Source organism: Heteronotia binoei, chromosome 16, assembly GCF_032191835.1.
Source record: "Heteronotia binoei isolate CCM8104 ecotype False Entrance Well chromosome 16, APGP_CSIRO_Hbin_v1, whole genome shotgun sequence".
Lineage (NCBI taxonomy): Eukaryota > Metazoa > Chordata > Lepidosauria > Squamata > Gekkonidae > Heteronotia > Heteronotia binoei.
In genome coordinates this window covers 24,765,354-24,779,344 of record NC_083238.1, presented here as the reverse complement: position 1 = coordinate 24,779,344, position 13,991 = coordinate 24,765,354, and the positions used below count along the sequence as shown (strand labels likewise).

Genomic DNA, 13,991 nt, shown 5'->3' with positions numbered 1-13,991 from the left:
AGACAAAACTGCAGGCGGAGAGCCATGCATAAGCTTATTAGAAGAAGATTATCAGCTCTTATGGATGAAATCTGAGATGCCGGGAGTAATTACTGCTGTGTTGTATTACAAATCCACATGTATGCCCCTTCTCCAAAGTAAGAGCTAGTCATGAGACCCACCGACCTTGAACTCTTTAGTGTCCCTTGAGTGTTTAGTCCAACTGTGATTCTCAATTGTTGGTCTGCTATAATCTGTGTGCTGAAGAGGGTTTGCCTCTTGCTCTTCTCTGTTCTCCTCCGGTTGACGTTCTTCTGCCTCCTCCTTGCTTACCCCTGTCTGTCCTTTTTCCAGCCTTAAATCCTGTCTGCCCTCTCTCTTGACTCCCCCACTCCAGGTGCCACATCACTTGTTACAAAGATATTTTTTTTAAAAAAAAAATTGGTCTAGGCTTTAGTCTACAGCATATCTAGTCCAACCACTGCTTAAAACCATAGAGAGAGGTCATGTAATGAATAAGAAGAATGAAAGTTGAACATGAAGATGTCTTATACTGAATCAGACCACTGGTTCATCACAGTCGGTATTGTCTGCTCAGACAATCCAGAGTTTCAGGCCATGGCCTTTCACACCACCCACCACCTGATCCTTTTAACTGGACATGCTGAGGATTGAACCTGGGACCTTCTGCATGCCAAGCAGATGCTCTACCAATAAGTCAAGCCATGTCCCAACTTAAGGCAACTTTCTCATCCTTGTCCCCTAGAAAGCAGGAAACCCGTATCTACAGTTTTGTTAATAGAATGTGGTACACCCCTTCCACTGGAATATGATGGGCTTTTTCCAGCCTGCCCAGTTCAGGATTAGAGTGCCTGTTCTACTCTCTTCCCAGTCACTGCACACTGCAGACAGGTGGGTGTTGCATACCTGCCTCATTCCTGCCTACCTTGGATGCTGAGAGACATCAGTGAAGTCACCTTCTATCCCCAATACATGACTATGTCATGAGGACAATCCATTAATTCAAATGAGACCCACAAAGACAGCACTAGTGTGGTCATTATAATACAACTCATCATTGTATAGAGCTAAAAATAAATCAAAAGAAGCATTGCATCTTAGGAACCCTCTTCAGCACAGGCACCTGTCAGGACCAAGAAAGGAAGTGGTTGTGTAGCTGCTAATTAGTGGCACAGAATGCTGTGAATAGCAGCCGTTTCAGTGTCCGGGAAGAAGCTGACAGTTTCCATTTGCAGTGAGATGTAGAAAGCCAAGCAGTGCTGATTGACAGTCGCACCACTGTATCCTACCACTTGCAACTCCGGCAGCTGCAAACGGGAGTTGTGATACCAGAAGTGGCTGTTGTGGGATTCTGCTCTTGTTTATTTTCTCTATGATACATCACCGGGCACATCTCTGTCATGACTTGCAAAGCATAGAAAGGTTCCTGCAAACATTAGAAATGGTTGGTGCTATTTCACGGAAAACGTGCTACAAGCGATGCTTCAGAAATCTTAACAACCATTTGTAGATGCTCTGAATCAGTCTCCCAAGAAGCTAAATAGCTCTTTAAAGCCCTTCACAGAGGTTATCCTCATTGGCTTTTTTGCAAAAGAGTCCATAGGAGGTATGTTGTTCATTTGGTTCTGATACACTTTCAATGTCTATGAAGTGATCGTATCCATCCATTCTTTCATTCATTCAAAACGTTTTTTATCCCACCTTTTCACTCAATTAGGGGCGCTAAGGTGACAGTCAAAAAGATTTTTTAAAATATTCGTTTATTTATGGGATTTATAGCCCTCCCTCCCCTGTACAACAGGGCTCAGAGCGGATAACAACATTGCCATAGATTGTTAATAAAAACAACTCTCAGCAGTACTGTTGCAGTCAGAGACGATGGCATCTAAAAAGGAAGCACAACATCGTGCCCCTAAGACACAAATAGGAAGGAGTAGGGTCAATACAGACTTTAGCTGTGATAGCATAAACTAACCAAGTACTCATTGAAGAGAGAGGCAAAATGAGTGAACAAGTCGACTTGGGTTTGAAGCAAAGGGTTTCATTGTTGTGAAAGAATTGAGACTTGTTTATAAGTTATACTTATATCAGTAGCCACAGTGACTAAAGAGAATCTCCATGTTCAGAGGCAGTCAACTTATGAATACCAGTGCTAGGAGGCAACGTCAGGGGAAAGCCTTGGCCTCTGTGCCCTGTTGTTAGATCTCCAGAGGAACTGGTTGGCCACCATGTGAGACAGGGTGCTAGACAAGAGGGATCACTGGTCTGATCCAGCAGGGCTCTTCTTATAATCTTATCAGTTTCCTCCCAGCAAATTTGGTGATAGTTTAATAGATGTAGGGGTGAGGAATGAGAGCACAACAGTGGGCCTCAGCTTACACAGATTCCACGTACAGCAAATCTGTAAACTGTACATGCATTGACTAATGGAGGAGCCTGGCTTGAGTAGGTTACCCAGTCACATGTACAGAGACTGCATGTACACAGCTTGCAGTCTGTACACACCAATGGTTCTGTTCACACAGAGCCTCCTTAGGTCAGGCCAAGGCCTGCTTTCACAGTCCTTCCTCCTCCTCACACCCCCTGTGTAGAAAGTGCTAAGGGAATTGGAATTTTAGGTCTAGTGTGAGGTCTTCTTGGACAGAGGGAGGGCCTAAATTTTTAAATCCTGGCAAATGAGAAAGACGCTTCAGATTGCCTGGAATGATGGTCATTTGGCTTGCCACACCGATGCTGCTAATGCATACGAAGGCAGCCAGAGTCCATTAGTTAAGTGCAAGGCATAGCTAAGGAATACATAATAGACCGACATACTCTCCATTGTCACCCATGTTGTTTAATGGCTGCTTGGAAGCAATTTATAATCTAGGTGTTGCTTAATCATTCCATAATGCACTTTTCGAAGGAAAAGAGTGTTCATTAACTGCTGGGGTGTTCATATTTTCACAGTGTGAATAAGTTGTGGATGAGAGGTTTTCAGCATAGGGGCCTACTTTTTAAATTCTTATGCCGAGAGTGGAGGGTGAGAATCCAGTAAAACCACTAGGACTTATAGGAACTGGACAACCTCCTAAATGGAAAATCCTAAACTAAGTCTCGATCTAATCCTAAAATAAGTGCTAATCCTTGTTTTTCCCAAATGCTACGTTATGACCCAGTCCAAAACAGAATTATACCCTTCAAAGACTACTGACTTCAATGGGCTTTAAAGGATGTAATATAGTTTAAGATTGGCCTACTAGACATTTTTCTCTCTTACAAAGTATCTCTCCCTCCCCTTTTTTTATGTTTCCCCTAGGTCCTATCCTTAGGAGCTGATGTTTTACCAGAATACAAACTACAAACACCTCGCATCAACAAATTTACTATATTGCACTATAGTCCTTTCAAAGCCGTGTGGGACTGGCTCATTTTGCTTTTGGTCATCTACACGGCCATCTTCACCCCTTACTCCGCCGCCTTCCTTCTCAATGACAATGAGGAACAGAAGAGGCGGGAGTGCGGCTATTCCTGCAACCCACTGAACATGGTCGATTTGATTGTGGATATCATGTTTATCATTGACATTCTAATAAACTTCCGAACGACGTACGTCAACCAGAACGAAGAAGTGGTAAGTGACCCAGCCAAAATAGCAATCCACTACTTCAAAGGCTGGTTCCTAATTGACATGGTTGCTGCAATCCCTTTCGACCTGCTGATCTTTGGATCCGGCTCTGATGAGGTAAGCTAAAAATAACAAGTAGTTTTGTGTCTGCCTCTCTTTTGACTGACATTGCTGTGATTGCCTGATGTGTCTGCGCTTCATGTTTCCTGACAATGAGCATGTATTAAATATTTCCTGCTCTCCATCAGAAGCCCTTTTCACTTGGGACCTCCAAAACCAAACCAAAACAAGCAAGTAGTTACTGTGATGGGAAGGGGGGATGAAATCTTTCACTGGTAGGACCATATTGCCTGTCAGGTAATTACTGACATTAACTCAAACTTGATGGAAACCCTTTGTTGCGAAGGCCTATGGACTAACACAACAAAAAGTGTTGTTTCTGAAAGTGCGAATAATGTTTGATACAGTGGGCTGCTATTTTACCATTACTTGACAAAAATAGTTTACTGTTACTTTCCATCTTAATTGAATTGGTGCATGGAGGAGGAGGAGGAAGAAGAGTTGATTTTACACCCCACTCTTTATTACCCAAAGAAGTCTCAGAGCAGTTTACAATCTCCTTCCCTTCCTCTCCCCACAACAGACACCTTTTGAGATAGGTGGGGCTGAGAGAGTTCTGAGAGAACTGTTACTGGCCCAATATCACTGAACTGGCTTCATATGGGGGGTGGAATGGAGAATCAAACCCTGTTCTCTAGTTTAGAGTCTGCTGCTTTTAACCACTACACCACACTGGCTCTCAATATCAAAGGATGTTGTCCATCAGTGTAAAACAGTTTCTTATTGTGTTCAGTGGAGATCTCTCAGAAAAATATAAACAACGCCTGGTGCCAAAGAGTTATTTTGGGTATCCTTGCTGCTAGGATTTTTGGCTTTCTTTCCTTGAACAGTTGATGGTAATGCTGTATCCATACTAGTTTACTCTGAGGCACGAAGATAGGGGGAGAACAAACACCAAGCCCTCTTTGACATGTGAAGTCAGACTCATAACACCAGCAGCTAAAGTTATTTACCGTTTTCGCACACAGCTTACCTTGCAGTCACAATCCTGTTCCCTCGGCAGCGTCTGTCAGATTTCCCACTATCTGCGCCGGAGTTACAGGAAGTGCCGTGGCTTTTGCATAGCAAACGTAAACTGGGTTTTAGCGGTTTATGTTTGCTACGCAAAAGCCGCGGCACTTCCTGTAACTTCGGCGCAGATGGTGGGAAATCCGACCAGACGCTGCGGAGGGAACAGGATTGTGACTGCGAGGTAAGCTGTGTGCGAAAACAGTCATTGTTGACCAGTCCTAGATGAGAGACTACCTCTTGTCTAAGTGGTAAAGCACACACAGATGGAAACACGTTCAGTTCCTGGTATCTCCAGATAAAAGATCTCAAATAGCAGGTCTAGAAAACACACCTGCCTGAAGCCTTAAAAAGCTGCTGCCAGGAGTCATTAGGGGTTAAATGGGCTCCCTCATGTAACCCTGTACAGGGCAACTTCCTATGCTACTTATCTGGTTAAAAGTAACCACCTGACTCTTGAAAAACTCACTTCAGAACCTTGACCTATAAAAAGTCTCTCCGGAGGCTTAGTCGAGGCAGAACTCCTCCTTTGCCTTCCCCCTTGCAGTTCCTCTGCACTCTGCTGTTAACTGTGCAGGGGGGTAGAGCCAACGGCATGATAAAATGGGGTGCATTGTTGTGATAACTGTACAGTTGCAGCTGCCCCAGAACTGTGCTGGTGTAAGAGGAGGTGACTCATGGAGTTCCACTGACACAGCAGCCCCACTGAATCCAGAGTATCTCAGCATTAACCATTATGTGTCAGTTGAGAATTTGGGCCTTTAGATTTTGCTTTATGGTACATTAGTACACATAACATAAAGTCCTTGTAGAAGAACAATGTATTGTTCACTGTGTAAAAGACTCAACACCTTTTGTGAAAACGTGCATGACGCTGTTCTCTTTCCAAAGGCTTGCTTTCTGTGTTATTAGAAGCTGAAGCTATAATGTACATTTATTATAACAACTAAGTTGACCCGTACAAACTTTCCTTTTGAGGTCGACTTTAAGGACTCTCCCATGTAAATCACTGTATTGTATCCGGTGCTTGGTTTTCAGTGACAAAAGGGCACTTTAGTGGAAATGAGGAGACAGTTTGCTGATTCTTCTCTCCCAAAGTATAGCTAAGGTTGCCAGCTCTGGGTTGGGAAATATATGGAGATGTGGGAATAGAGCCTGGGGAGAGCAGGGTTTGAGGAGGAGCAGGACCTCAGCAGGATAAAATGCCTTTGAGACCATCCTCCAAAGCAGCCATTTTCTCCGGAGAACTGACATTTGTAGCTTGCAGATCAGTTGTAATTCCAGATCTCTAGACCTCAGCTGGAGGTTGGTGACCCAACTCCCACATCATGCTCAACATGGTTCCTGAAAGCCCCAAGAGACAGCTGGTGGTCTGCAGGAGGCTTGGAGAAAGGCAAGAAATTCCCATTTGTGGTTTTGTGGCCATCGTTTGTGTCTCATTTGTACCTAAAAAACCAAGTTAGTACACAATCCTGTCTCTAAGTTATGCCAATTGATAAGGCCCTCCTAAATCACCCTCGCATCATCATCTAAGCAAAAACTTATGCCACCATAGTGATAACCTTGTGCCAGCAGAGGTTACCACTGGATGAACCAGCAGCATCGATCCAACCAACGGTTTCCATGGACAGAAAGATTTCTATCCACAAAGGACAGTTTTTTCCATTTCCCCCCTCCTACTGCAGTCCAGAATGCTGCTCTATAGGGAGAAATCCTTCTGTTTGTATTTAAAGCCACACTCTACGAGGAGAAATCCTTCTGTCTGTGGGAACAGTCCATTGGATCCAACCTATTATTACAGCAGACCACAGCCAGTACAATTAGGGCTGTCAGCCCTGCCCTCCATGGGAGGTGGGGGATCTCCTGCCTCTTCCTGCTGATCAGCTAGCAGGCAGGGGGACCCACCAGGAACAGGGGGGAGGCCTGGGTTATGTCGATAGCAATACGGCAACTTCATTTCTGGAGTATACCAGAAGTGATGTCATTACATCAGTGGCATCTTGGCAACACTCTGGTATTTGGGCAAAAACTCGATGATAGAAGCCATTTTTACCATAGAGTTTTTGCCCAAATAACAGAGCATCACTGCAACATCACAACGTGATGATGTCAGTTCAGGTACATGCTGCAACTGACATTGCCGCATTGCTAGCAACTTAGCCTGGCCTTTCACCTGCTCCTGGTAAGTCCTCTCCATGCCCCACCAGTTGCCAGGAGGGACCTGGCAATCCTAAATGCGAAAGGGATGAAACCAGCACAGCATGGATGTTGCAGGGAAGAAGCAGGTCCAGATGAACTCTCATGCTTTCCCAGTCCTTGACCCACCCCCAGCCCACCCGCATATAATGGAGCAATATTCTGTAAACAAAATGAAGTGGCATAAATTAACTTACTCCCATTTATGTGAATTGGTAGCCCCCAATGACTGCCACCCATCACCCCCACGGCTTCAGTGAAGGATAGGGTTTCACCTGACCTTCCCACCAAACATGGAATTCCACATTCTGCCCTGATCTTGTCTCTATATCTCATCCTATATTTTCTACATTGATACTTGGAGTGCCATATAATGAATTGCTGGACCCCAAAAATTAAATGGAGATCCTTGGATGTACTGCATAAATATCAAAGATTTCAGGTTTTCATGGCTGGATCATCATTAGGGTTTGTAGAATCTTTCGGGCTCAAGTGCCTTATTCTACTGGAGAAAGTTTTTCTTCCAGATGTTTCATTCTCGGCTGCGGAGAACATCCTCAGTGGCATTGCAGCCGGAGCAGGCGCTCTGACCTTCTTGGCTGCTGTGCATTGAGTGAGGCCAGGGCTGCTGGAGAGCTGCTATTTCTAGGCTGGAGGGGGTACATTCACAAACCAATTGTTCTCTCACCACACCCCCTCCAGCCTAGAAATAGCAGCTCTCCAGCAGCCCTGGCCTCACTCAATGTACAGCAGCCAAGAAGGTCAGAGCGCCTGCTCCGGCTGCAACGCCACTGAGGATGTTCTCCGCAGCTGAGAACGAAACGTCTGGAAGGAAAACTTTCTCCAGTAGAACACGGCACTTGAGCCTGAAAGATTCTACAAACCCTAATACTGCATAAATAGTTTAATCACGGCAGACTTTTCATGTTGCGATGGTTTGAAAAGCTCCCTCGTTCTATACACAGATGTATAAACCTGCTCTTACAACTTGCGCCTCTTCAAATCTACTGTAATGCAGCTAAATACTTCACAACAATCAATAGTAGAAAGTGACAACAGTATCTGATCTATATAAATTAGTTTCTCTAGTTGGCAATCTCTTTGTATGAGCCGGCAGCATGTAGAGGGCTGCCAGGTCCTCCTTGGCCGCTAACAGGGTGTGTACAGTAGCCATCTCTAGGCTGGGAGACTTCTGCAGATTTGGGGGTGGAGCCTGGGGAGAACACAGACTTCAGTGGGGTACAGTGCCATAGAGTTCATGTTCCAAAGTATCTATTTTCTCCAGGGGAACTTATCTCCATAGTCTAGGGGTGAGCTGTAATTCCTGGGGGTCTGACATCCTAAATGCAGTTTCCTTAGATTTATTTATTTATATTTATTTATTTTATCAAATTTATATCCCGCCCTCTCCTGATGGGCTCTGGGCGGCTAACAACAGTTAAAAACAACAGGAAATATTAAAAACAGAAAATGCAATAAAATCATTTCCATACATTTTACAGTCATTAAAAGTCCAAGGTGCACCTTGATGTTCTGGTTATTCTGAAGTTCTGGTTTCAATTATATTGGTTCAGTGAGATCGTCGGTGCCGTGGAATAATAACCACCTCCCCTTAACCATTGAAAGCAAGTTTGAACAGTTTGGTCTTACAGGCCCTGCAGAACTGTGGCAAGTCCCGCAGTTAGGGTTGCTAGTCCCCAGGTGGGGGCAGGGGATCTCCCGGTTTGGAGGCCCTCCCCCTGCTTCAGGGTCGTCAGAAAGCGGGGGGAGGGGAGGGAAATGTCTTCTGGGAACTCTGTTATTCCCTCTGGAGATTTATTCCCATAGAAAATCATGGAGAATTGATCCGTGGGTATCTGGGGCTCTGGGGGGGGGCTGTTTTTTGGGGTAGAGGCACCAGATTTTCAGTATAGCATCTAGTGCCTCTCCCCAAAATACCCTCCAAGTTTCAAAAAGATTGGACTAGGAGATCCAGTTCTATGAGCCCCAAAAGAAGGTGCCCCTATCCTTCATGATTTCCTATGGAAGGAAGGAATTGAAAAGGTGTGCCGTCCCTTTAAATGTGATGGCCGGAACTCCCTTTGGAGTTCAATTATGCTTGTCACAGCCTTGATCTTGGCTCCACCCCCAAAGGCTCCTGGCTCCACTCCCAAAGTCCCCAGATATTTCTTGATTTGGACTTGGCAACCCTACCCGCAGTGCCCTGGTGTTTTCGGGGAGGGCATTTCACAGAGTGGAGGCTATGCAGCTGCACAGGACTGGTGGGGAATCAATTGCTTGATCCAGGACACTCTAGCTCTAGTGGTGGACAATCTAGCTTCTTTCGGTCCGGGGATCTTAAGAAGATTTTGGGACTCCGAACATAGTGCTCTCTGGGGTACATATGGGGAGAGACGGTTCCGAAGGTAGGCAGGTCGCAGGCCATATAGGGATACGGTTGCTTTTTTTCATGGAGCAGTATCTACTACTGTTGCTTTAAAAGCTAAAGCCAAATCTGGGGAGGAAGTCAAGCTGAAGTTATAAAAAGGAGAGGAATAAATGTTTGCTGAAGAAGATTCTTGTCTTTCTACTTCCATTTTCTCTCTCTGTTTACACTGTATTCCATAGAGAAACTGGGTCAGGTCTTGAGAGGGGGAAAAAAAGCAGAATAGAACCACCATAAATAGCCTACAAGATGTCAAGCTTGTGGCAGGGCTTGTTCTACATATCCGAGAAATTGCCTCTTAGGTCTAATTTTCACATGCCTTTTCCAAAGTGGTAAGCTTACTTGTCACATTCTGAAGAAGTTTCCACTGCAGTCACTCCCCTGGAAGTAATATATCTGAAGAGAAAGTTCAGAACCAGCCTTGAACCCATGACAAGAAGCTGTTGTGTCAGTAATGTGGGGCAAGGGTAAGCTAACTGCACCATTTCTGGATTAGAGAACTGGGGAAGAAAGCTGGATATACAGCAGGAGGAAAAGGCATTTGGGGAAACCAGCAATTCTAATCTCTCTTCCCTAAACACTCCCAGAAGCAAGAGCATTTCACTCTGACCCATTCCTCAGTAGCAGTTGCTCTGCCCCCCAGGCTTATGCTTTTCCCAGATCAAGCGATCAATTTCCCACCAATTGCTGTGTGGCCCCATTTTGACCCACAGCTCTCTCTGATTCCCCCCACATCTTCCTGATCTTGTTTTTTAGAGATCAGGAAGACACGGGGAGAATCGGAGGGAGCTGTGGGTCAAAATGCAGCTGCACAGGACTGGTGGGGAATCAATTGCTTGATCCAGGAAAAGCAGAAGCCGGAGAGTGGGGCAAATGCTACTGCGGAATGGGTCTCTGTGACTGAATATACGATTTGAATTGGGCATATAATTTTGAACTAGACATACATACCCACTCTGTGCTCCAAAAGTGTATCCAATGGAATCTGAACTCTCCATATCCATTATTGCATTGTTGTTGTAAAGTACTGCAGTCTGAGCTCTCTGCTCATGACTTGAGTTCGATCCTGGTGGAAGCTGGGTTCAGGTAGCCGGCTCAAGGCTAACTCAGCCTTCCATCCTTCCGAGATCAGTAGAATGAGTACCCACCTTGCTGGGGGGGGAAGTGTAGATGACTGGGGAAGGCAATGGCAAACCACCCCATAAAAAAGTCTTCCGTGAAAATGTTGTGATGCGACCTCACCCCAGAATCGGAAATGACTGGTGCTTGGACATGGGACTACCTTTTTTAAAAATCAATTTCTTATCAACCATTTGAGTTCTAGAAATCATCCTAATTATCTGTCAGTGCTTCAGTACCTATTAATTACTACCCTCCACTACTCCTCACTGCAATTTTAGAACTGTGGGTTGTATCCCAAAGTAGGCTTTTGTGAACATGCTCCATTGATGAAAGTACAGAATTCAACCCCCTGGTCTTTGGAGGCTTCCAAACAGAGGCTGAAGTATGTTTCAGAGGGTAGCCATGTTGGCCTGCAGTAGAACAGCTAGATGAAGTCCAGAAGCACCTTAGAGACCAACAGAATACTTGATGAAGGGAGCTTTGGCTCTCAGAAGCTCGTACTACTAAAAACTTGTTGGTCTCAAAGGTGCTAACTGGACGCAAATCTAGGCTTAATTTAGGTTGACGTATGTAAATATTTGGGAGAGTTGTGGGTGTCTGCACACTCACAAGCAAACCATCCTGTAAATGTGGAGATGTTTGAGAGGATCCAACTTAGAAGACTAGGCCGTATGTAGTGAATTTGCAGTTTCACTGCTGTAATTAGCACTGGTAGCATTCCTGGACAAGAGTTGGAAGAATACTCCTATCTATCTGGCTCTAGGGTAGGGTCAGCTCTATAAACCTGGCTCCCCTCCAGCTCAGTAGTAATCTTGAAGGGTGGTTCTCAAACTTTAAAAAAAAATATACTCACTTCTTGACTGACAAAAGCTTAGCATTTTATGACCCACAGCTGTGTTGGGAAGGTAACAGCATGTGAGCAAGGGACAGATTGGTCAAAAAGGACACTGGGGAAAGGCCTGAGGAGTGGATGGCCCAGGGAGCTGCTCCTGCTGGTCTAACGCAAGGCAGCCTGGGGGAGGGAGCTGCCTCCACGAACTGAGTGTGAGTTACCACGCCCACAAGCTGGAGGTCCTTCATTCCTTATGAGATGGGCAAGACCTGCCACCATGAACCAGCAGCCTCTGGTCATACGACAAGGACACAAACCTGCTCTTCTTCCCTTCTGTTTTTTTTCTGTTGGGGAGAGTGAGGCTGATGGCAAGCAAGGGGGCAGGGTTGTTTTTGCCTCTCAGCCCCGTCTACCTCAAAGGGTGTCTGTTGGGGGGAGGGGGGAGGGAAAGGAGATTGTAAGCTGCTCTGAGACTCCTTCAGGTAGTGATAGGCAGGGTATAAATCCAGTCTCTTCTTCTCTAAGCATCTAGACATCACAGTACTCACAGATTACATAACCAGGTAACAGAAGCTGAAAATGTTCATTTAACTTGACCCGAACTGAACCCCCAAACAAAAAACACCTAAAATGAACCGGTTGAGGTGGCATCAGGCCCTCCCCCTCGGGTATCTGCATCATCCAGAAGCATGTTGGCCACCCTGATGCGCTTACATCACTTCCAGGGGGCCTCAGACCCCACCCTCAGCACGCCCATGTTACCCAGAAATTATGCAAGCATGCTTGTGTTACTTATGAATGATGTGGGCACAAAAGGGGGCAGGGCCTAACACGTGAGCCAAGTGGAGCAGAAAAGTTCAGTGATTATTTGGGGAAAGGGCCTTTCTTGGACCTTGGCTCATGAGCTCCGAACTAGGCAAAGTCTGGGCCAGACTTTGGCTTGGGTTCAAGAATGTGCCCATCCCTAATCACCACCATCTCTTTGGTGGGAGGTGATAGAATAATCAGAACCTATCATCAAGGACTAATCATGCACTTAAAATAAGACAGGAGTCCAGTGGCACCTTTGAATTAACACCTTTTCCCCCTAGTAAGTCAGAACTCATAAGTTGGAACTCACATTGTCAAATACCATGTCGTTGTACATTCGTTAGTCTGATGCTGTTATACGCATTCATAACGGAAAGGTAGCCAAAGGAGTCGGTGAGGCAGGGGGAGATATTACTAAGAAAGGCTAGTTTAAAACAGGATCCAGCAGAAAGGTTAATAAGGTCACTTGGAGTATGTGAGAGCCACTCCAATTGTTATTGTATAGGCAAAGTAGGATTAACATAGCATCTAGGGCAAGATAAGCAGATTCAGGTATAGCTGAATTGATTGAAAACTGTAAAGAAGAGGACGTGCAAGATATTAACACTTATAATGGAAGTGGAATCCCAGGTCTTAAGCTGTTGTGATCTGCCCTGAGCCTGTTTGGGGAAAGTAAAAATTGAAATCTGAAAAATGAATGAAATCTAGGGTGATAAAGTCTTCTTGAGATCTGTCAACAATTTCACACTGTAGTCTTCCTTTGGATTTTTTTACAATATTCTGACTACACTGAATGGGTTGGGAGTGGATCATCACATGCTATTAAACAGCCAAAAGATTTAGTCTTGGAAAACCGCTAAAATACAGTGAAAGAATTTCCTGAAGTTATCTCAAAAGACTCATTCAGTTCTCATGTATGTGTATGCTAGTTGTTATGTTTTTTTCCCTCATTCAGGTAACAGTCTGGATTTTCTTCTTTGCTGTTTTTTTTTTTAATGACTTGTACTTTTGACCCAAATAGTTTGGTGGTGATTCCTATGTAGAGAAAATGGTAGCAAATGTAAAATTTCTGTCATGCGATGCTTTTTACTAGTGCTCGTTTCCAACCATGGAAGGTGCCTTTTTAAAAAGAAACTGATTTCCCCATTAACACGAGGTCCATCGGACAATAAGACCCTGCTGACAACTGTGCCAACCAGCCTTTTTTTATTAAATGGCATCGCTTTCAAAGGTAACCCCAGGCATGTTCTCCAAAGCTTAGAAATGCTCGGCTGCCTGCTGTGTTTAGAAAAGCCAGGATCTAAAATACCACATGCCACATTATGGAATGGATTCCTGTGTGCATGCTTATCCGTTGAGCTGAGAAAGAAGCGCCCTCTTCTTGACAATACATGCCATTGCGACTACCGTGTTTTATGCAAACTGGAATGGTACAACAAAAGAAAATGTTAAATTTATTAGCCAAGTTGTTAATTCTGAAATGACGAAAATATGGTTACCCTCTTTGGAATTCAAGGTAAATGTCACCAAGGTCTGAAGCCCAGAGCACACCCCACCGCCATCACCTGGCCTCAGAAAACTATTTCCCATTTCCTTCCATGCATACTAACCTACAAGGAACTCTTAAGTCAAGTTTTAATTCAAAGAGGTTTTTGATGCCTCATGCTTGCCAGCAGAGGGCAGCACTGCAGAATTCAGAATACACGCTCACCAGTTGCTGACTGCTGTAAACCAATGCTTTAAAAACCATTTTTTGCCTTGAGAAGATTTCTACATTGACTTGGTGTTCCACTGAATTCCTTCCCACTCGAAAGGATTCGGGGGCACTTTCTAGAATTTCATACAATTCACTTCTCAGATCTGTTGGGCCT

The 13,991-nt window shown here is 44.8% G+C and overlaps 1 protein-coding gene across 8 annotated transcripts in view; it reads left to right on the top strand.

Annotated features, from left to right (window-relative positions):
* The window catches only part of KCNH7 (potassium voltage-gated channel subfamily H member 7), a 478,957-nt gene that overhangs the window by 380,629 nt on the left and 84,337 nt on the right, over positions 1-13,991 (top strand). For all 8 annotated transcript variants that reach the window (XM_060257338.1, XM_060257336.1, XM_060257334.1 and 5 more), the window contains one exon: positions 3,299-3,724. In XM_060257338.1, the coding sequence (XP_060113321.1) occupies positions 3,299-3,724 (426 nt within the window). The remainder of the gene's footprint in view (positions 1-3,298; positions 3,725-13,991) is intronic.